General features: G+C 38.8%; 1 protein-coding gene across 1 annotated transcript in view; it reads right to left on the bottom strand.

Moving 5' to 3' along the window:
* Positions 1-10,647: 10,647 nt before the first annotated feature.
* Positions 10,648-24,711, bottom strand: part of SLC2A9 (solute carrier family 2 member 9) — a 100,264-nt gene continuing 86,200 nt past the window's right edge. Inside the window, exons 13-14 of the mRNA XM_039728955.1 lie at positions 22,705-22,832; positions 10,648-13,939 (exon numbers count right to left, since the gene is read on the bottom strand). Of these exons, the coding sequence (XP_039584889.1) occupies positions 13,682-13,939; positions 22,705-22,832 (386 nt within the window). The 3' untranslated portion in view covers positions 10,648-13,681. The remainder of the gene's footprint in view (positions 13,940-22,704; positions 22,833-24,711) is intronic.

Below are 24,711 nucleotides of genomic sequence, written 5' to 3'. Positions count from 1 at the left end.
GTTTATTTTCAACATGGTATTGTGTGAGTGTATATTCTTGTGACTCGTTTGGGAAGATAAACTTCTGCCTCCCAAGTTCCAATGCCCAGCAAGGCACCTGGGAAGTTTTCAATGGGTTTTGGTAGAGCTTTTTCATTTAACATAGCCTTAATGAGGAGCATATTTACGCCACCCACTGGTTCCATCCAGATGACATAAATTGGAATCTCCTGCTCCAGAATATTGACACAAATCACTGCCACCACCAAAGTTGAGCCAAGAGAATAAAATTATTTAGCAGCAACTTTTTTTTTTTTTTTTTTTTTTTGCCATGTGGCTTTAAAACACAGTGTAACTGAGCGTTGTGGCATTTCTATATTGTGATGCTCATGTGTAATCACTAGAGACTTTCCAGACTGGTATGTGTAGCATTTTGAATTTTAGATGCTATAAAACTTCTCCTGATTCCTATTGATTTCCTTTTTTGGACTTTTTCCATCAGCCAGGTGGAGCACAGTTAAACTCTGGGTCTGTGGATATTGTATGGATGAGAGAAGGTAACCTCATTTTGCAGTTATTATCTAGAAGTGATACACTCAGTATGGCTATGGCTTTCTCTCTGCTGCACTGTAAAAAATTTCAGGGTGAAATAAGTTCTGAGCAAATAAAAACACTCTCATCTGTACAGCATGGTTTTGCTGGAGACAGAAATATACAGATAACAGGAGAGAGGCTTTTCTGGGTGAAGTCACTCAAAGATTCAACAATTATCTCTTGTTTTCTGTCAGTTAAGAGAATTGCACTGAAAGGCTTTGATTATAGTGTGGAAAAAGAGAAAAGGATGAAGAGAGCTGAAGCACAGATTATTCCACGTGGAGTTAGAAACACCTGTGTCTGTATATTTCTCGCTCCCAGCCAGGGGTGGGGGATTCAGGGCACTTAAAGAGTAAGAGAAATTGTCATTGCATTACTGCTCACTCTGTGATTTCCGGCTGTTCATAGTCTTGTTGTGATAAAGGTTTTATCTTGCCTTGTATCAGATTGCCAATGATTTAGTCCAGAAGTTTGGACCTATGAGCAGCAGAAAACTGCTGCAAATGGCCATGGGAAAACCATGGAAGTAACCATAACTAGTGCCTTGTTAGAGAGGGATTAATTGTAACTAAGTCACTTTTCTACAATTCATTCCTTAGCACAACCAGACAAAATCCTTCCCCAACTCCCAAAAACATCTACTCTACTGTCACGCTGACCTTGCTGGTATGAAAAAAAATAAATTGCAACTGACCCCCACTAGTTCTTGTTGAATCCAGCAAGAGCACAGTTTATGTCTTCCATTTCTGCAGCAAGCTCTTATATACATGGCTTTTTCTCTGTGTGGTGGTTTTCTTTATGCTGAGCCCTGGTTCTTTTGATCTTTCTTCAGAGGTTCATGTCTGTCAGCACCACAGAACTTCTTCCTCAAAATCTCTGAGGTGACACTCAGCCACTTCCCCGGGCAGCCTGTTCCAAAGCGTTGTCAGGGAAGTGGTGGAGTCAACACCCTGGAAGGGTTTAAAAGACAGTAGATGTGGCAGGTTTAGTGCTGAACCTGACACTGCTGGGTCAAGAGTGGGACTTGGTGATCTTAGAGGTGTTTTCCAACCCAAATGATTCCATAACTGTTGGGTTCTGTGGACTGGTTTCATTTCTCATCAGTGCAGCTTTGGTTTGTGACCTGCAGGACTGAACTGCAGCTTTGGTTTGTGAACTGCACTTCCTTGTGAGCCCTGAGCAGTGGCTCAACCACACCGGCGGTGGGCCTAAAGTGGGAGTGAAAATGTGTAAATCACAGTTCTCATGAAAAGCCTGCGGGATCACAGACCTGAAAAATGCTGTTTGCACCAGTGCTGTGTAAGCTGATAGAATGCAGAAAACAATGGAATTGATGGCTAGTATGAGGAGTGGGCTGGAGCTATGTGGGGAGGGAAGGTGCTGGGAGAATTGTGCTTAAAAGAAGCAGCTGAGACTAAGAAAAAGGGTGTTCTCAATGTCTTGGTGTCATTTTGGAGTCAACATGTATGCTGAATAATGTGATTTTTCTCCTCCCTGAAAGTACTCACCAGAGGCCAGGATTTTGACCTGGTCAGGCAGGCTGAGAGCACCCACTGAGCACCTCTGAAGTTGCTTGGCAAATTCAAACAAGGAGAACAGTTCCTGTTTGTAAAAAACAGTGGATTTTGCCTGGGAGACTAAATTAAAAAATGTTTTTCTGTACCTGAGCCATCCTGTCATGTATAAACCCAGGCTTTAGCTGTCAAGCCCCAAAAACTCTGAATCCATGTTATCACACATGTTATTTTCTACACACATTTTGCTAGAGTACATAAAAAGATGCAGGCATCAATAGATTAATATAACTCCCCATTCTACTGCCAACATAAACTAAGCAATATAGAAAGGACTCCACTATTTCAGTATTAACAAGATCATAAAAATTCATGAGGCATTCAAAGCTGCTAGTTAAGCTGTGTGAGAATTTCTGAATATGCTCTGTGTAGGACTTGACTGAAAATAACTCACAAAAACTTAGTTTCAGTGGCTTTTTAAGCTGCTCTAAGTTCTACAAGAACTATGAATTTCCTATTGTTATTTGTTATTGTTATTTGGCCCTGGATTTGCACAGACGGCTCTCCCAGAATTACACAGATTTTACAAACTTTGCATCAATAACTGGGAGTAAATGTAGAAAAAGCCAAAGCAGCAGGGACCTGGAATCCCTCTTCACTAATTGTACACAGTTGTATTTCTATTTGAAGGACTAGAACTATTCCAGTGATGATTTCTAGAACTTCTCCTTTCTAACTAAAGAAACCAAATCACTAAACTCTTGACAGATACATAAATAATTTATAAATCTGTGAACTGGTCTGGAGAAGTGCTTCAGTTTGTGCAATTTAGTAAAGATATTCATGATGCAAGGAGATACAGTTTACTGAACTACTTCTATTAGAAATAGAAAAAAATGTTTATGTTGTACAGCACATAAAGCTGTATTTCATATGTATTTGTGTGTGTATATATATGTATAAAATAATCTAAATATAAAGAACTCTGCATGAAAAAAAATATATAATTATTCCCCTATGCTGCATATGATTTCCATTATTCTGGGAATGGATTTATTAACTGAATACAATTATTAAAATGAAAGGAATTTTTTTATACATTCCCTGTTTTGAATAAAAAGATCTCTGCACATGTAATTTTGGGAATGAATCACATAGCTGCACTATTGACCCATAAACAAAACTCCCCTTGGGTCTGAGATGCTTGTTTCTCTGCATAGCTATTATTTGAATTTATTGCAGAAGAAACATTTGGAAAGAGCAATTATCTGAAAATCATTATTTTATAAGATCAACTGCCATCATGACAGAAAAGATATTTAAAGTCTGTGAGCATTCTTCATATTCTGCTGAATGTATACAAGGAATAACTGACTAATACCTAGCTGTCTACTCTGTGTTTTTCCTTCTATTTTGCACTGGGATACATCTGAAGCTACATTCCCTGTTTTGAATAAAAAGATCTCTGCACATGTAATTTTGGGAATGAATCACATAGCTGCACTATTGACCCATAAACAAAACTCCCCTTGGGTCTGAGATGCTTGTTTCTCTGCATAGCTATTATTTGAATTTATTGCAGAAGAAACATTTGGAAAGAGCAATTATCTGAAAATCATTATTTTATAAGATCAACTGCCATCATGACAGAAAAGATATTTAAAGTCTGTGAGCATTCTTCATATTCTGCTGAATGTATACAAGGAATAACTGACTAATACCTAGCTGTCTACTCTATGTTTTTCCTTCTGTTTTGCACTGGGATACATCTGAAGCAGAGTCATTAGTCACCACAGTGACAGAACTCTATTTGCTCCACCAAATAACAGTGGGGTCTAACCAAACTGGCACGATTGCAGTGCCACTGTCACTGGGCTATCATACCTGAAGAAAACTCAACTTTTGAGTGTTATGTGTGATTTTTTTCCAAGCAGTGATTTTTCCTTGGGCTAGAAATGTTTGTAGGCACTTATGCTGAGCACTCAATCTAATGTGCCAGGGATGCACCTGAGGTTGAAGGGTCAGCTGGCAGAGCCTGGCTGGGCAGAGCCTGGCATTTAGCTGCTATTTCTGCTTCCCACAACCCCTTCAGAGTTTGCTTCTTGCCTCAGAGGCTGTTGGAAAGACAAGCAGAGTGCAGGAGGGAGAGTGGTGCTGCTCCTTCAGGGCTCCCAGCCCCCAGGGCTGTCCTGCAGCTGAGCTGGCTCCTTCCAGGACAGCAGCAGCCAGAGCAAGAGGAGCTCTTCCAGCTTCAGCACCTTTGAGAACTTCTATGACATTTGATCTTCTTCTTCTTCCTTTTTCTCTGATAGCTTCCTCGCTATTGTCCAGCTGACAAAAGCATAGACTTTGAAGGGGGTTGTGAAAATGTTATTTGATGGTTTCTTAAATAAATACTATGCAAGATTTTTTTTTTTTCCCCCAAGAGAATCTTATGTTTCTAAATCTTGGGAATAGGCAAGGGCAGAATTTTTTGCCATGAAAAACACATATACACAAATAAAGAAAACACCAAAAATTACAGAGTAAAGCAACTATTGAGTTTCATAAATATGAAGCACAAAATGTCATGGAGCAGATTAGGCATTTATCATGTTTCATCTCAATAAATTGTAAGATTTATGTCCTTTAAGTAACTGTGAAAGGACTAAAACAAGCAAGCACTGCTGCCAGGCTGAGGGAGTGGATCTGTGACCTGCTGCCAGCAGTGACACTGTGCAGGAACTTGGTCAAACCCAGCCAGCCCTGAGGGGGGCAGATCCTGAGCTGGTTGAGTTGTGCATGTAGGTCAGATGAAATATTACAGATAAATGCCCAGGGAAATCTGGTCATTGTAATAATTCCTGCTGAGCATATTCTGAAAGCAGGAAGCAACTTGTAGAGATGGTTTTAATTTCAGTCTTAGGAGGCAGCAGTCATATCCTGCTTAGCTCCACAATAAATCTTTAGGACCACAGACTGGGGAGATTAGTACTGATTATGAACAAGGACCCAGTCCTGCTAATTTTTAACCTGATGACTAGCTCTCATTTGTGTTGCTTATCAATAATTTTCTCATCACCAAAAGTATTTATGTGAATATTTAGTGCTGTGTAAAGGTTTCTGAGTGAAATCCTGGCCTGTGATGACAGGGAAGAGTAAAATGCCAAGCACTGCCTGCCTTAGATCCTGCAATATTTAAAGGTAAAAACTCTCTAAAAACTATTATGTGGGGCCCCAGAGAGAATGGCTTTAATATTTGACTATTTTGGTATTTTTCTTTTGATTCTGAAATAGGAGCAACCTAAAAGACATTACATTAACTACTGGAGCTGGAAAAAGCTTTCTACTCTTCACCTATTGAAGCTGTTCATGGTATAACTGATTGTCCTGGCTTGTAAAATAAGCATGTATTCTATTTTTGCCATCTGTTGGGGGTTAGGCAGTTTTTCTTATCTCTTTCAAGAACAATGACACTGCCAGGAAGATAATCTCCTGCTAATGGGCTATTGAATTACTCACTGTGGCTGGTAAGATAGTTACATCATCCCATTGGGAGATGCTCCACCCAGAGGGAGGAGCCAAGCATCCCTGCCACCATAAAACAAGCACTTCTGAGACCACAGACAGCCTTCTTCGCTGGATTTCCCAGAGGAATCAGAAACCAAGGCCCAGCTGCTCCTTCGCCGCATTTTCGGAAGGGATCTACACCCTTCTGCAGATCGCCGCTCCAGGAGGAGCAGCCACCATCTGGCTGGACTACTATCAACACTCTGACCTCTCAGGGTGTCAGGTTTTTCTCACTCTGCCAGTGGTTGTTTTGCTTGTGTTAAATTACATTGTTATTTAGTTTTTTTTTTCTTCCAGTAAAGAACTGTTATTCCCGTTTCCCATATCTTTGCCTGAGAGCCTTTTTTAATTCTGAAGTTGTGATAATTCGGAGGGAGGGAGTTTACCTTCTCCATTTCACAGAAGGCTTTTGCCTTCCTTCACAGACTCCTGTCTTTTCAAACCAAGACACTGATCAAAAGTGGCCATCAAATAAGTGTCCATGATCTAATATTGTGTACAGAAGAAAGCATTGTCAATGTCTTTCATTTGAAAGATAAAAGAAATGTCTTTGCCTTCAAAATCTGATTTTTAAGTAGTATTGAGTAACTTAATGACAGTGAAAGCAAGTATGATGTGTTACAATATTCTGTCACTTCTAAATTTAAACCAAAAATTGTCTTAGAGCTGAGAACAATTTTGAATTCCAGAGTGATCATCTCTTCAGCACCACCCACATCCCGAGTGCCAACATCACCTACTCCATTTGGAGTCCAGCTCTTCAAGTCAGTACTCTGGAGTACAAAGCTGACCCTATTTAGTAAATAGTTTGAGAATATTTAGAAAACATACTTATTAAGTTTTTGCAATTTTAAATAATCAGAGCTAGCTGTCCTGGTTCATAATGAACATGCAAGCTTGCCAGACATGCTGATTCTCCTCCTACTCTTGCTGAATTGTTAGAATTTTTTTTTTGTCTTACTAACATTCATTTCTCATGCTGATTAGCCAAGGCTGTGAACAATGAGAAAAGGTTGAAACTTTTACCAAGTAACAGCTGTGCAAAATATGAGTTAATGAAATGTAGCAAAGCTTTTAAAAGAGCTAAAAAAGTTCAGAACACAATCTCCCAATGGTTATCACTAGGCATAATGTTTCAAATTTAATATGAAAACTTCCCTGGGCAACTTGGGGCTTGGATTTTGGGTTTTTTTGAAACAATGTGAGACTTATATGCTAATTTCTTTAAATTTATTTTGAGACATCAAAGGAAAACATCAAAACTCTTTTCATCCAACTAGAGAACAATTTGTATTGAAGACCCTCAGGAAGCAGCAGGTATTAGCATAGTGCTCAGGCTGGGCCAAGCTAAATATACTCTTCCAGGATCTAGTGATGCATTTTGTACACCAGAATCTCCCAGCCTTTCAGTGGGGAGGTCTCATTGCCACATTCCCTTCTTTCCCCTCCTCTTTCCCCACCTTCCTCATATCTTATTTATTTATTTTTTGGGTAGTGCTGGAGTTTCCCCACTTCTGTGGTCATCTGGGTCAAGAAGTAGTGTTCACTGCAACCTGTAAGAATTGTGACAGCATGCCTGAATGGCAGCCCAGAAAAGCATCAGCTTGTGTCCATAATTTAACTGTACATCTGAAAAGAAGATGGGAGTGTGATCTAATGGCCAATTATAGGCAATTCAGCTCCTTAGAGAAATTTCTTAGCTGTTATTATCTACAGCTTTTCTTTATTTCAAGTGCCTAATGTAAATATGAAAGTTATTATTAATTTAAATATCTACTCCTATAAAAATTCATTAATTCTAATTTGTGCTAATGAATTCTACAGCTTTGGTTATGCATTTCTGAACTTTTCTATTACCTTTAAATTAATTTTTAATTGCTCATTGAATAGGTGTCATGTACTAAAAAATAAGCCATCTGTCTTGCATCCTGTTTTTCTTGGCCATGTTTATTCTTAACTGATATTCCATTAGAAAACTTAGTTTGTAATATTATATTTTTTTTGTGATGTCCACTGTTATCCCTTTGGCCTTTTGTTTTGTTTGATTACTTTTGCACAGTGAGCAGTGATCTCAGAGTGATACTGCAGATACCTACATGTTTCATAGTAATTAAATCATGAGCAGCAATGTCTAAGAGATCATCTTGGATGATTTCTCAGACACAGATTTCATCTGCCAGCAGCTGCCCTGTCACAAACTCCAGAGTTTCTTCCACTTTCCTTGTGGTTGCATTGCTCATGGCCAGTTTAAAGTCCATAAAAGAAGTTGCAAAGTGCAGCTGTACCTGTCTGCAGGAGAGCCATGGTTGCATAGTGCCACCCCTTCATCCCACTGAGAGCTGACCCCTCCTTTCTGCCTCTCAAGACTCTTTCACTCTGAGCTGATGGAATGCTCTTTCTAAAGATGTGCTGGCACACCTAGAGCAAAGCACAGCCCATGTCAGGGGAAGGTGGGGAAAGAGAGGGAAGAGAAGGGAGGGGTGGCAGTGAGATCTCCCCACTGAAATTCTGAGATTCTGGTGTACAAAATGCATCACTAGATCCTGGAAGAGTTTATTTAGCCTGAGCACTATGCTAATACCTGCTGCTTCCTGAGGGTCTTCAATACAAATTGTTCTCTAGTTGGATGAAAAGAGTTTTGATGTTTTCCTTTGATGCCTCAAAGTAAATTTAAGCAAATTAGCTTCATAGTCTCTCCCTAACAGTCTAGAAAAGCGGAAAATGAAAAATCTAAGGCTGGCCAAAAGGAGACAGCCTTGCTAGACAACTTTTCCAAGTCTAAGATCATGGAAACTTTAGCTAAGTTTGTTAATGCAAGTGTCTGGTGTGTCTGACCTGTCCAATTCACAACTTGATATAGTATCCAAATGGTCCAGTTTATTTTATGTATAAGAATTAAAGCTGCTGAACTTTTTCCATAGGATAACAAAAGTCTCTCTATATATACACATATACATAGACAGTAGAGTTTAATTTAAAGAGATGAATTTTTTATGAAATTTGGATTTAAGGGATTAAATCTTGAATTCATCTTTGAAAATGCCAGCCTGTAGAGAAAATTGTATTTATCACTTTTGTAGTCTTTGGCAAGTTTCTTTTCCTAAGTACCTATTGCTTTTTGATTTTCAAGTGTGAACTGTAAAATTTTTTATATAATTGGGTGGAACAAGTCAGAAACAAAAGATGGAACAAATGTAGAGATGAGCATTGCATTTAGCTTGACTGACTTTTTTAACTGAGAGGACCAAGAGAAAATGAAACAAAAATCAATGTCTCTGCATGGCACCTTACACAGCAGCAGACAAATCACCCCCTACATTTGCAAGATCATGCTCTTAATGGATTGTGTTTCAAGGATCTGACAGAGTCACATTTGGCTTTATACCTTTTGGGAAGAATCTTAAGACAACCAACAACTCCAGCAGTCTCATTCTTGGTACTCTGCTTTGGTGTATGAGCCAGACTGAAAGTGTTCTCTTAAAAAAAACCCTCAACAAATCTCCAACCAACCAACCTGCTCCCAAACTCAGAAGAAATGCCTCAGATTGGTGCTTTTGCAGCCAGTGAATTATACAATTATTTTCTTAGACTGAGAAAACAAGCCACTGGTTTACTATCTAAAGAAGATAAAAATGTGCTAGGTTTGCTAAACTCAGCATTCCTGTATGTATACCACGTTTTTCTTGGGTACACCTGTGTAGTTGAAACCACTGGAGAAGATTCCTGTTAACCTCACTACTCACTGTGTAAATGTCTCCTGAAAGTTTTCCTTGCATATTTTTTTAAACTCAAAATCCAAGCTTAAAAGAGTTTAACTGTAGTGAAGCTTCAGCAGGAACATCTCAAAAAGCAGCTCAATTATCCACTGCCCGTGTTTGTCTTAGGTCATGGCAAAAACAAGGTTAGTGCAGCTTAGCCTGCAAGGAAGAGGGCTCTAGTGACTCAGGTTATGCATGATTGCTTACTGAGCTGTGTAACTTGATTAGGAGTCCAAGTACCAAGCACTTGCCACGAAATTCACCTTTCCACAGAGCTCACTTTCAAACAAAATCACTTGTAGAGAGAATTAAGTATGGACTCAAACCTGAGTGTTTTAACTGCACAAATGTTTACCTTAACAAACCTGCTTCAGTTTGGGCCTCTGTGTTTCAGGTTTTTAGATTTTATCTGAACTCTGTTTACTTGAGTTGGACTGAAAGAAAAAGTCCACAGACATTTCCCAAGAATGCTTTACTTGGATTTGTTCTTCCTGCTGTGCAAGGTGATGTGAGCTCCAATAGTTTATATGGTGATGTCTGTAAGGAAAAGCACTTAAAAATAGTCAAATGAAAGAAAGCAAATTTGAAAGAGTTGGTTTTGGAGTGGGCTTTTTTTTCACTTTTTTTTGTTTTACTTTTTAAAATTTTACTCTGAAGATGAAAATTATCCCATATGGATTATTACTCACATCTTCCCCCACTAGAAAGCAGATCCTTGTGGAGTGAAAATTGGCTTCAAAACCTGAAGTATGAAATTCAACTTTTTATACATATTTCAGATTTCAGTTTTTGCATATCCTTGTAGCAGAAATAGTCACTTGACTGAATTTCTCACCAAGTAGAGCTGTAGCAACTCAAAGTCATCCATTGCAAATGACAACTTTCCGCAAAAAGCCTCACCAGTTTCACCAATTCTTATGAGCAGTTATTACTACTGCTAGCCAGTTTTAATAATTTTCCTCACATCCTTGTCTGCATTTTTATTTCTGAAGCCCAGTATGAACATATGAAAGAATGAAGTGTGGAGTATGATTTGAGAAGAAAAATATAAATAATTCTTAAAAAAATATACAGTTTCATTGATCATTTTCTTCCTGTAATTCCCAACCATCCAACTGCAGAGTTCACAGTGACTTGGGTTATCCAGACAGAGGGCTGAACAGTCTTGTACTGGGACATAAAAAACCCAGGGAATTGAAACGTGCATATGTGGAGGTTCAGATTTACCCAGAACAAAATCCACATAATTTAAATTTTATTCCAAATGTTTATTTTGCAATCACTGTGCATGGACATAGTTGATCACACAGACTTGTACCCATACAAGCACCACCTCACAGTACCTCACCCCAGTGTCAGACAGGAAAAGGGAATGTGACACCACACAACACTTGCTGACAAACACACAGGCTATAGACAATTAGATACATTCAACAAGAAAAAATAAACTATAAGTTGTTGATATTTTCCATGTTGCCTTCTCATTGCTGGAAAAACTATAGCAGTGTAACAATGGAGAAAAAAATGCGTGGAACAGCTTCTAGAACAACACAAAGCTCTCATTAGGGTCAGAGATGAGAAAGTTAATGAAGTACTGGCATATCTGAAACTTCCACATTCCAAGGCAGAGGACACGTCCCTGGCCAGTGAACAAAGCATGAGCTTGGTCTGGAATTGCTTTGGATGGCAACAAAAATCAGGTGAGATGTGGAACCCCCGTCCCACACCATACCCAGTCTGGAGCAGCTCTTTGCAGCCACACAGAAAGTGTGTGCCCATCTCAGGCAGGACAAGAGGGGGAAATGGGACTGCAGAAATGAAAACATGACCCCTTGCTGTTAATGCTGTACAAGGCCCCCGAGCTGTGATAGGAAATTCTATCAAACATTTCTACCTATGCATTCAGAGCTGGGCTCCAAATGCAACTGTAAGCAAATGTAAGATGATTTTATCTTGTTGCAGAAGTTCTGATTTCTGACACAACTGCTGTATTAGGTCAGCATGATATTTAATGGAAGTTATCCAATGATAACATTTGCAACAGTGTCTATAATGTACATTGATGAGCAGCACTAAGTGCTAAATTCTGCTCATTCTGATAATATTGGTTTCCAATCTTCCACCTTGGCTCAAAGCACATCTCATCATATTGTGTTACCAGCTCTAACTACAAAGTAAGGTAATTCCCAGTCTGAAGGAGAGGATCTGAATTTGCCAGTCTTGCCCTGCAGGCAAAAAAGGAAGAAATTTTTCATAAAATTTTCTGGAGGTCTGGCATTCACACTCAGTGTTTACATAGCCAGTCACCTAGCAAGGCTCATGTAACCCTTGGAATAGGGAACTAAAGGCACTGAAAGGTAATATTTTCATTTGCTGTATATATAATTTTACAAGTGGTTATTATAATAATATTTTTTTCAGTTTTCTCCACAGTATTTGATTAGCTTCCATTTATGACTGTCAGTTGGAATAATCCCGCTTTGCTCTCTTTCTTAATAGTAGCACCAAACCCATACATTTTTTATTTTTCATTCTTAATTCTCTTTCTCATATATATTTCATATTCTTACTGCTGTACATCTATTCCAGTGGGAAAGAAAAACGCCACAAAAAAACCCAACCAACCATAAAGTTTGGCATAAAAGCCCCCATCAATTTTTTGTCAATTATCTAGTAATGAAATTGCCCTATTAGGTCAGCTTACAATGTCTGTGGTAAATATGCCATGTACAAATAAATCACAGTATAAAACTATATGCATAAATTAGTAGTAGCAGCTGAACATTAGGATCTCTGATTTTAATTTACAGTGTAATTTACAGTGTAGAACAAAACAAAAACCAGCTTATCACTTGGAGAAATACAAACACCCCCCAACTCCCCCAAATACTGAAAAAATAATTATCCATTGTGTGTGCGTATATAAGAATATAAATCACAGAATCATAGAATAGCCTGGGTTGGAAGGCACCTTAAAGATCATCTTGTTCCAATCCCCCACCATGGGCAAGGACATCTTCCACTAGACCAGATTGCTCAAAGCCCCATTCCGTCTGAACTTGAACAATTCCAGGGATGGGGCAGCCACAGCTTCTTAGGGCCACCTCTCCCAGGGCCTCATCACTCTCACAGTGAAGAACTTCTTCCTAATATCCAATCTTTGTCTACCCTCCTTCACATTAAAGCAAATAATATTAAGCCATTGAATATTAATATGTAGCTATACTTGGAATGTATATATATATATATATATTCATATATGCATACATATATGAATATATATGCACATTTTCTTGCAAGAATGCTCCAAATTCATCAATTTCTAGATTAGTAAATTTAACTTGTGGAAGCAGTTGACTCTACCTACATGCTGCACTTTCTTCTTGTGTCTTACTCCTAGCTGAGAGCAGCTCGAAGACTTACTGACTATTCGTATAAAACAGCTATCTAATTTAAAAATCCTTATTATCCCTCAACATCCAGGTACCTAGAGGGATCAAGAAAAACTGTTATCAAAATTACAAACTTCCCCATGAGGTTTAGTTTTCCTTTCATATTAAACCTTTTAAGTTAAAAATTAAAATTATGTAAATATATGTATTCAGAGAAATGCAGTGCCAGCAAACCCAGAAGCTAGAGACAACTCTCTATTCCTAGTGATTCAGGATTTGCAAGTGAGACAAGGAAACTCATCAGGGCCCAGAGCTGCCCATTTGTGGGAAGGTGGGAGATGTTCAAACAATGCAACTGAAAGTCAAAATAGCTAGAAAAGGAATGGGAGGTGAGGGAAGTGTCGTGTCAGCTCTCATGGGCAGCTTGAATGACATCTTGGGAAACATGGAGAAACACATGCTGGTGCCATTCCAGGTTTGCTTCTCAGCAGAGCCCCCCGGGATCTCTTCCCTTATCTCTGCCTCCTCCTCCTCCTCTTGGAGAGAGCATGCCCAGCTCCCTGTGAGCACACAGGGGTGCTCAGCCAGCTGCTGCTCAAAACCCTGGCTCCCCACTGCCCTTCACATCTCCAAGTCTATATTCCCCATCCCACTCAGCACAGCACTTGCTTCACAGGTGCCAAGGAAACTCCATCTCATTTATTTCATCAGTTGCCTCTCCTCCCACCCCTCACTGTCTCAACTGTTACCCCAGCTGCTAATGAGTTCACCCAGACTCACTTAGAACATTTCCAAGGGAGAAGCGGTTCATGATGTTCATAAAATATACAAGTTGTGCACTGCTATAAATGAAAAGAGCACGCTTTCCCCCATCCCCCGAAAGAACATCCTGGCTTTACACAATCCCTTTTACGGTTTCCCCATTGTCCACTGAAGATGTGAAGTTTGATTCTTGTTCTTCACTTGGTTTCTTCTCTCCTGGGTAGTGGTTCATCTCTTGCATTTCTAAAGTTACTTTATTCCTTTTGGCAAATGCTTGGCTGATCTCATGAAATGTCTTATTTTTTGTTTCAGGCAGGACAAAAAACAGGTAGGCCGCTCCTGCAAAGCAGATGCCAGCAAACACTAGGAAGCAGTAGGTCTGTAAACCAGCCTGTGAATAGAAAACAGGAGATGGTCATTACAAAAGAGAAAAAATTCAGAAAAAAAGCAGGAATGGTTTGAAAGAAAAAATGGGGCGTATGGAGCAATTTTTAACCAAGTACAGTACTGGCACTCATTGCTAGTTGGAGCGCTGAGAAGTTCATAAAAATGCATGAAATTTTGGTTCTTCCAACACTGCCTGTGGCCTGTCGACAGCAAAGCAGGTTCCTGGCACAGGCACACAGAGCTGCAATCTGGGCAGTGCTGGGAGACACCGGAGTGAGCTGGGGAAGAGCAGGGGAGAACAGGAATCCTGCACTGTGCTCAGCTGAGCCTGGCACTGCCCCGGGGTCTCTGGAAACAAGGCAGATGTTTCTGGGTGGTTCTGCACACAGAACCAGGAACTAAGGCACGCTTTAGCAGTGCTGTGCACCTCTGCAAAACCCATGGAAAAACTGCCATAGCCAGGGGCGTCTTCATCACAGCAGTTACAGCCTTTGAGATTTGCAAAATAAATGAGGGAAAAACCCCAAATAGCACACATTTGTTATCACTCTTATGGTTACAGGAGTTCACAGCAGGAAAAAAAAAAATCCATAAAATGCATTTCTTTTTTATGCTAGAAAGTGTAAGAGTTAGTTAAGGGAATGCAAAGTACAGATCATATTTGAATGTTATGGATTTTACTGCAAAAGTAAAGAGAGTAGATGTAAAGAAGTTCATTTATAAATTGATTATAAAGGCTCCAACCAGCCAGTAGGAGTTGAACTTCACTGAAACTGCCTGGTGATTATTAGATCATTTAGCAGCTACCAATTACCTTTCAGCAGTACAATTGTGAAAAAACATTTGATAAATACCATATGAACTTTGTTGAACTTGGAAAAGGTTTTATATTATGGCTCCACAAAAGCCACTTGCAACATTTGAGGAAACCTCCCTTCCTCCTCTATTGATTAACACTCTCAAACATCCAACTTACCCATATTTTTCTGATTGTTTTTATTAACAAGGCTGAATTAAACCGGAAAGGGTTACTCCAAAAATAAGGTGACATTTCTGTGGTGCCTTGTGTGAGGTCATGAACAGCAAACCCAAGGAGAGCCAAACTCCTCACACATCACCTCAGGTGCTGCAAGGCTGAGGTTAACCCAGGGAAAGCCACACAGGACAGAAGAAGCAGACCTGTCTTCCTCAACACACATATTTATAGATGCCATTAAAGGTATGTAACTGAAACAAGTAAGACAGAGCCAGTAACCTCCATTTTACACATTTTTGAAACAGACTCTCATCATGCCTCGTTAGTCACACCAGTCCTACACTGCAGGTGGTTTAGCTCCCTGCTTTGGTGCTCAAGGTGTATGCAATTCTTGGCACTATTTTTATGTTTCACTTGCTCATTATGCATCATGCGTGGTGTGCAAGAAGAACATTAATTCCTGCGTGGAACAAGAAAGAAAGAATGGAAAAAACCTTTCCTGCAGCTGCTTTTTAATACCATGGCTGATTTCCAGCCTGCCGAGTCACAATGTTCTCTGTTTCTGCGGATAATTCATTACCTAGCTCAGTGCTTCAAATCCTGTCTGTAACAGGAAAAGCTAGCAAATGCATTCTGTGATATTGTCTATGGACTCTAGAGATCATCAATGCTTTTTCATTAAATCCTAGAAGCATGAAGTCCTAAGCAAGCTGACAATCAGAAGCCAAACACCATGGGTAACATGGGAGGGGGGAATATTCTGGCATGTAACAAATAGAACTTAATAGAACAAATAGCTTATACAGAGGCAGAAGCAAAAGGATGTAGGAGACAGGAGAAAATAATTTTGCAGTGCCTCATAAATCATCCTGTCATGCTAAGAATTTAAATTTTACATGTGGATCTTCCGCATTTGTAATTGTTCTTCAGCTGAATGGCAGAATTTCAACCCAGAATCATATTTTTCACTTCTTAAAATTTCACTGAATTACACATTTTCCATTACGGAAGTGAACCATTAATACCTCATATAAATAAACATGGCAACCAAATGTAATAAGTTACCTGTGTCTCTTGGTGGTGGAGCCACAACTTTGTCTCCCCTTTCTAATTCCTCTTGATTTCTTTGCTGTCCATGAGCTAAATAAATTAGTGCTTATTATCTTTGATTCATATATAAGTAAACCTCTTCTAATTTAACTAAACACTCATGATTGCATGTCTTGTTTGCAATTATCTTACCTAATGTACTTATATTTATTTGTAATAATCATACTCTTCTTAATTTCTGCAATTCCTTACAAAGTAGCCCTCAAGGACCTCCCACTGAAGTTTCACAGAGAGTAAGCTAAAAATTAAACTTTGTTATAAGTGGGTGTTTTGGTGTATTGGGTCCTGCAGGATTTGTCCAACAGGCCCATAATTCCCAGACAGGAGGAACACTGCAGGGTGACCACAAAAAGCCCTTTCATCACCAGCCATTCTTCAGTTATAATATTTTTTTAAAGCTGGTTATTATTTTACACTCGCAGCAAAGAAAACCACTCATTCATAAGCCTTTTATAAGTCAACCACAGTTCAATTTATATCACCCAAACCTGCATTTGGCACAGAACATCACATACTGATTAAATTACTCATTATAAACATGAAACCTTCCATATGCACTGCACACTGATATAGGTTGTAAGACAGAAATACAGGGTAAAGGGGGAGGAAAATGTTAAATCACAAATCCCAACTCAGTAAAAACCTTAAATGGGACATAGGTGGGATACAGTTCAGCCTGGATGTTTAATTCATTTTTATCTGTTTTTGATGTATTTTGAATTGCCTGGTGCTGGAGGAAAGATCTGAGGGGTGGAACAAGCAATAGATTGGCCCAAACGTATCTGACATGCCCATCAGGGAACATAGAAGGTGAGATAATGTGGTGAAATGCAGTAAATGCTGAGCTATTGAACAATGGCTACTACAGAAAAGGTACTGATAGACAGATCTGCCAGGAAACAGGATCTTTGTTCCATGAGATAAGTGTACTTTTTAAATTTATACTGGATATTATTTATGTTATGTCCATGAAACCCGTGTACTTCACTAATAACTGTAATCACCATAATCTCCTAATTAACCTGTATTTCCTCTGTTTTACTCCTTCCAGTGTGCTAGAGGTGAGCCTACTGCTGCTACTGTAGAAGTAAAACCACAGAATATTGCTTATCCTGGGCTGGGGTGGGAGTAAAAAGCTGAGGAAGAACTTCAGTTAAAGTCTTTGGTGACAAAGCACGGATACTCTGCAGCTCTGGGAATTTGGACCTACAGACATGGATGGCCTCAAGATTCTTCACTGACATGTACATTGTCAGTGATACAAGAATAATGACAACATATGTGATAAAATTGAAAAGGTAAATCCTTTTTCTATGCTTTGTGACAGTATTTCACGTGCTACATGGAGTAGGAGCGTCAGCGGTCAAAAAATTGAATATTTGTATCCACCAGAAGAGTAGCTTGACTCTTCTGGTGCATACAAGTATTCAATTTAGCAAAACATACCACCTCTGAACAGCTGGAAGGGGCAGGTAAAACAGGAAGGGAATGTCAGAGGAAGAAGTAAAAGCAAAGCAATTCTGAATGGAAGTTCTAAGCAAATAGAGAAAAAAAAAATTAAGGAAAGTGAGTGGTTTCTGTAGTTCTGCATTTCCTCACGTAAGGAAAGGTTACTGCCTCACACTCTGCTGCAAGCAGCAGCAGCAGCAGCCCTGGGCTTGCAGGAAGCTCCAAGGCAGCCCCATCCATGTCCCAGTGACACATCCACTCATGCTGCTCTCTTCACACTGCCTGCACAGGCTGCTCAGGTTCAGAACACCCTGCACCTTTTCAGAACAAAGCTGCTTCTCCTCCCCCAAGCCCAGACAGCCTTGCCAGAGCTGGGAATGTTTCCTTAGCAGAACCTGAAGCCAGGCTCCTATAAGCATGGTTAGAAACCCAAAGGGCAGGAGGAGGTCAGAACAAAGCTCTACAACAGCCTGTGCTTTGCAGCTGTTTCCCCTTAGCATTTCCTTCAGCATAACCTCCTGCAGGAACACCCAAGGTTCAAAGGTGAGCAGAGTTTCAGGTGGATTCCTAAACAGCAACAGTGCTGTCCCCTGGTAGATATCCATTCAAACAAGGGCAGATACACAGTGAGGATCCTTGAAGGACCAGGCTTTCTGGAGTTACTGAGGGTCACCTGCTCCATCAGGTGTATGGGGAGGGCAAAAGAACAGCAGACACACTTATTGATGCAGTCTCCTGAGGGAAGCACTTACTAGGTCAGCAAACTAATAAAACCTCTTCAAAACAGGATTTACATTGGATTTTTGAGGCTGGTGAAGACTATTGCTATACAGGATATTTAATAGTTAAGCATAAACTTTAAAATGCATCACCTTCTATTTTAATACCAGCTTTCTAAGGAGGCCATTTGAAAAACAGCATTTCTGCAAATTCTGGCCAGCTGAATCCTGAATTACTCATTTTTGTCTTTTCTGCAGATAATCAAGGCTTTGTATTTGTGGGAAAAAAAAGGAAAACCAAGAAATTATTTACCTAAGACATGCCTGCAATTACCACAAAATAGAATCAAAGTTGAAGTAATCGGGCAATTCCCTCAAATCAGATCCCAGGCATGGCAAGCAATCAGGCCTGACTTTGAGGATGAAATAGAGCTGCATAAGAAACATGTATGAATAAGTAGGTGCAGCTCTTCCACATTTTCTTAAGCAAAGAGATGAACAAACCTATCCCCAGCTTGTGAGGGCCTGCTATACACATTAGAGAGAATGTACAGGCATTTCCCCCATCTCCCTTTAAATACAATTGTAAAGAATACTTAATTTTTAGCATTGTGAACTGACTTTAAGTGCCCAAAATGAATGAGAAAAAGAGCTAATTTTTGAAAGCTAAAAAGTAAACTGAAACAAATAAAAAATCCTAACACTGAAATGGCCAAAATTTTGGTTTTAATTTAAAAACCTGTACAATTTGTTACTTTTGAAGCAATCTAGCTGAGAACAGTCTTCCTGTTAATAGGTTGCACGCTGTGAACACCATATTCTGCAGGAATCTAAAAGGAGTTGAGAGGATCATTACGTGCTATTTAGCAATGGCTGCTTACTGACTTAACACACTCTGTAACAAAAGTTAAATTGTAAGCAGGACTGTGATACTGGAAACAGGAAAACATATATTCTAGAGAAGATACAGCAAAATAAATGAGAAAATGAAAAAAATCTGAATTAATTTAACAAACCTAACACGTTAATATTTTTAAAACAAAACTTTTTGTTCTTCTCAGCAAATGCCAAATGTGACTCTAAACACTCAACTTGCAAAGTCACAGCCCCTGACACCAGCAAAGGCTCCTTGCACTTGGAAGTTGCCATGAAGATTAGTGTCATGAGATGTGGGTCAAACTGGCCTTTGAAGTGGTGAGGTCAAGTGAAAATGGTTCAATGTCTTACAAAATTGATCAGCAGAAAAAAACTGTTATTCATGTAGGCATTTGAGTTCACTTTCCTTCAAATTGATATAATGCAGTGAAACAAATGGATAAGGGCTTGTGTCCTTTCCCCTTTGTCCTTCTTCTGTTCACATAACTTAAGGTTCTGCTGAAAGTGCAGGACAGACAATAAAGAAGGACAGAGCACTAAAGTAGAATGCTCATGAAACGTAATTCCTAAGTAAAAAATACATTGTTAGACATGAACTGCAATTTCAACCATGACCTTCACACCCTCACTATCTCTTCATAAAAATGTAACAGATCCTTATATTGTATCCCTGAAGTGGGTTCCTTCTAATTAAGATAAGCATATCTAACTCTCTGATAGCCCACATTTTATTTTCTCATCTTTGAGGGGAACTTCAACCTTTTCCCCTAATATAGGGACACTGTCATTACATGGAACATCCAATGTATTTGAAGAAGCTTGAAACACCTTGCTCAGGGAGACTATGCATAACTTTCTGTGCACACCTGTTATTGAAATCCTTGTGCTAAGTAATAGGAAAAGTCAAGGGATACTATTACACAGTAAGGAAATAAGGACAAGCAAAAGATAATCTTGCTGAGTAAATGAATCTTGAGGCATGAGAATGAAAATCTTTAGTGTAAAACTAAGGAAGAAATAAAGCAGAAGTAAAAGAAAACCTCCAGAATCTAGTATAATGACTCAGAAGTACTACTTCACAGGCACAAATAAATTAGTTTTTGAAAGGTCTTAGCATGGTACTAATAGGCAGTTTGAACTAAGACTTCAAGGCTTGTAGCACCTTTATCCCATGTGATACTGAGCTCCTTCTGGATCACTGATCCAATCAGATTATTTTGGTCAAACCCCAGTTAAGGGTCAAATCAGTTTTCCATATAGCAGTTCCCTGATCATATTCCTCTGCATTCCCCACTTATTAGAAACTTTTGTATTAGGAGGAAAGTCTGAAGATGAGCTGTTCTTGAAAATGAAAAATATACATAGCAATTTAACTATTTCTTGAATATGTACTGAATATACAATGAGACTTTGACATCAAAAAGACTGCCCAGTTTTCTACAAAGAGAAATTATTATGACAGAAAACTTCTGGAGAAATCTGATACATTTCCCTACAATATATTACTAATTTACCATGTAGTCTTTAAGTGCCTCATAACAATATAATAGCACAACTTGAAATATGAAATAAAAATGTATCAGCAGGTAATGAAAATAGCAGGTTGGGACATTATTTGGTAATTATTGATGTTTAGTAATTCTCTGTATTTATGCAACACATTTACAAAAAATAAACAGAAACTTTTTCCAGATAACATGTAATTTAAGGTTCTGCTAAACCACTGGATTACTGAAGTGTATCACTAAAAACTTATTGCTAGTGAAGAGTATTTCTTTAACACAAGAAACCTATTCTACTGCACCAGAAGTTTTTGGCCTTTTAGATTATACTTTTCTGCAGGTTTGTTGTTCCCTGTGCCTGCTTCAGCTCATTGCACCCATTTCCACATATATATACATTCTATTTTCTGATTTACTGTTCACATTTCAGCACCTCAAACAGGTAGTGATGAGGCCTGGAAGAGAAACCACATTCAACTTTTATTTTTTTAATTTGTCAAAAATTGATTTGTATTACTGCTTTTCAATCTCATCCATATGTTTTAATGTATGACTCAAGCCACTTTTTGATTATATTTATCTACAGATGGTTGAAGGGCAAAAATCTAGTCATTCAAATTAGTTAATTGGTGACATTTGGAAAATTAACTACTGGTTGATTTTTTTAGTAACCCTAAACTTAACAGATTTGTTTCCCAAATGTTTGGAATAATTTTGTAGAAGCACACCAAGGATCAAAAAAAGTGGCTGCTGTTTCTCAAGCAATCAGGTTAGTATTTAAATACACAGGCAGGATTATGCATTATCCTGTGAAGGTAACTTAAAGATTTTTTTCCTGGTTAAGGTAAAATGAGCTAAGAAGATATTGCCTTTATGTGAAGAAAGTGGTGACTCATAAACTGAATTTTGAGAATAAGGTTGACTGAAATAGGAAAAAAAGTTAAAGCTTAGGAAAGAGGAGATGTTCTAGTTTGATCTTGTGAAAAAGCTTTAAAAATCAAAGTCTGAGTAACACTGCTTTCATCTTTAGGTACAAACTCTGAGCTTTTTCTCTTTTTATTTCTCTCTTCTTTAAAAGAAGAAAAAAATTCCCCCAAAAACCTTCAAGCTGGAAATATAATTTATCTTCATTAAAACTAAACTGGATAATTTTCTAATCACACAACTGGATATTTTTATGACACATAATGATAAATTCCCCAAGGCTACAGCAAACTTCATATGGATGTATACTAAATCACTCAAGAAGCTTTAATATGCATGTGGAAAATTATAAAAGGCAGTTTGCCTTTTAATTTGAATCTACTGAGTGTCTTTTTAAGCAGTTTTCACCAGGTGATCTGTCAGGTAGCATTAGCAGAACAAGCAGGGATTGTCCTGAGATGCCTGAATTAAAATCTGACAGCTAAGCAGAATTCACGGTTATCCCAGTTTTGTGCAGGAGGCAGAAACTGCAATTTTGGAGAAATGTGTCTAGATAATTAAAAAATAAACCCAAAAAACAAAAAAACAACAAAAAAAACCCCAAAAACAAAACAACAACAACAAAAAATCAGAACAAAAAAAAATACACTAGATAATTAAAAAATAAACCCAAAAAACCAAAAAACAACAAAAAACCCCCCAAAAACAAAACAACAACAACAACAAAAAATCAGAACAAAAAAAATACACCCTTGCAAAAAAAAAAACAAAAACAAAACCAACAACAACAACAACAACAAAAAATCAGAACAAAAAAAAATACACCCCTGCAAAAAAAAAAAAAAAAAAACAACAAACCCAAAACCACCACCAACAACAACAACAAAAATAACCAAAATACCTACCTAAATAAAAGTATTCTGAGTAAATGTCCCTAGATTTGGGATCTTGTTCTCTGTCCCTGCCCAGCTGCCATGGAGGCAGCTGGTAGAACCAGAAGTGCCTGGCCAGCTGGGCTGGAAGGGAGGATCTAACCCTACTAAAACAGTCACTCCTCATCTTCTGGAAGAAAATCCTATTAAACCACACAGAAACATCCACTTGCTGGAGGAGTTGGGGCTGCCCCATGGACTAGGTCAGGCTTTCAAAACCTCAAGGGAACTGTGCACAGCAGTGATATCAGTGCGCATGGATTACCAAGGATGCTGAGTACCTGGATGAAGGGGAAGAGCAGTCCCACGGCGAAGTTGCAGAGCCAGTTGACTGTCCCAGCTATCATGAATGCAGCTGGCCTCTGTGACTGCTGGAAAAGCTCTCCAGTGAGGACAAAGGGAATCCCACCTGAAACAGGGCCCAACAAGACAGTGGTTTTAGTAAAGTCCCCCACCCATCAGCAGAGATGAACGAGCCTTGTGAGGCACACCTCCATGACTAGCACTGCTCTGCACCTCTCTGCAGGGCCTCCTGAAACAGATACGATCTGTGAAAACCTTATTTGAGAGAAGTGACACTCCTTTCTTTCATGCCATCACATCTCCTGTTTGACATTCTTTTCAGGGATGACAAGAAGGTAACAGAGCAGTGAATCCACACAACAGCTTCCAGAGCATCATGTGATGAACTGTTTATTCAAAATGAGAATTATTGTTTCTACTATAATGCTTGAAATTGAAAATTCAGAGATACTCCAAAATACCTTTAGATCTTAACAGTTGGAAAGATGGCTCCAAAGAGACTAACTCCTATATTTTTATAATTATTACGCGCTTTATTTCAGCAATAAAAAAGACAAAACTTTTGCTTCCCTATGAGTATATTTGTCATTGATGCTTATTTAATACATTCCCTTACCAGTTACTGCTGGCACTTCTGCTGAGGTCTATTTCTCCCATCAGCCAAGGACTCTGACCTCCATAATAACAACTGCAGTTGAATATCACATTTGTGATGTGTTTCCTTCCACTCAGGCAGTGGACTATTTTGTACAGCACTGGCATATTGCAGGCCTGACAGTAAGCCCCAGGGAGTAGCTGTCTAATATCTGAGAGTCTCAGTTTATGATCTTTGGCTTCCTTCATTCCCATCTGATATTTCCATATAAATATTTCTATTTTTAGAGAATAAAACCTGGATCTTATTTTATCAGCTACATAATTCAGTTAATGTTACACGTTGCACATATACCTACTTGTAGAATTATTTCATTACAGTTTGAAGAACTGTACAACTAGTAACACCAGTATTCTGCTCTTACCAGTTTCTGCCTTTAGGTCCTCAAGTGTGCTGGTATTACCTGTCTCACCATTCAGCTTTGTAGGCAAGACCCATATTCACTGTGTAAGACTATGTAAGTCCTTCCTCAGTTTTAAGCATTTTAACAAGATAGTGTAAACAACCAAAACAATATTTATAGACATATTTACTTTCAAAAGCCTCTATAGAAATATTGACCTCCAAAAGATTTTCAAATTAATAAGAAAGCACCACTACAGACTTATCCATCCACTGGGTTTTCTCCTTGCACATCTTTCCTCTGTGTATGTGCTAATCTTTTGCACTACCTTTACCCTTGGACATTTGGGAATACATCTCTAAGTGCATTATAGGGCTGCATCCTTATGTATCCCTGTGTGCTCAATGGCCCTGAGCTTAAACATGCACCCGAAGCTCCTGTGAGCAGTGTGAGAGAGGGACTTGCAAACATGCAACATGACATGCAGATGACAAGTGTTGTCAGACATTCTTCCAGATGCAGAAGCCATGAATATGTGCATAAAAGAAAGGCAATGTGATGCAGCAAAGAGCTACTCTCCATGATGAGCTTGGGTGACTTTTTGTGAGAGCATATCTGAAGTGGTAGCAAAGCCTTCAACAGAACTTTCTGTGCCAAAGAGTGACAGCATAAATTACACCCAAAAAATAGAGAATAAATAAATAAATTTATTTACTCCTACTTTATACATAGGAAACTGAGATATGGAGAGTTTAAGCCATCCAAACTGCAGCTTTTTATCTTTCTACAAGACATATGCGTATCAGAATTCTGTGACTAAAAAAGGGTAACTTCTCCCAGCAGCAGTTTGAATGTGTAGAAAAAGTATCTGAACCCCCATAACTTAACAAAATTCCAGCAACACGGGGTCTATCAATGCTTGGTGGTGGCTTCCAGGGGCCATTCTATCATACTCTTAAGATTTGGGTTCAAATGGCAGCAATCACA

This window comes from Passer montanus, unplaced genomic scaffold, assembly GCF_014805655.1.
Source record: "Passer montanus isolate IOZ18808 unplaced genomic scaffold, ASM1480565v1 scaffold67, whole genome shotgun sequence".
NCBI lineage: Eukaryota > Metazoa > Chordata > Aves > Passeriformes > Passeridae > Passer > Passer montanus.
Note: the sequence above shows the minus strand (reverse complement) of the source record. Positions and strands in the feature narration are given on the sequence as shown.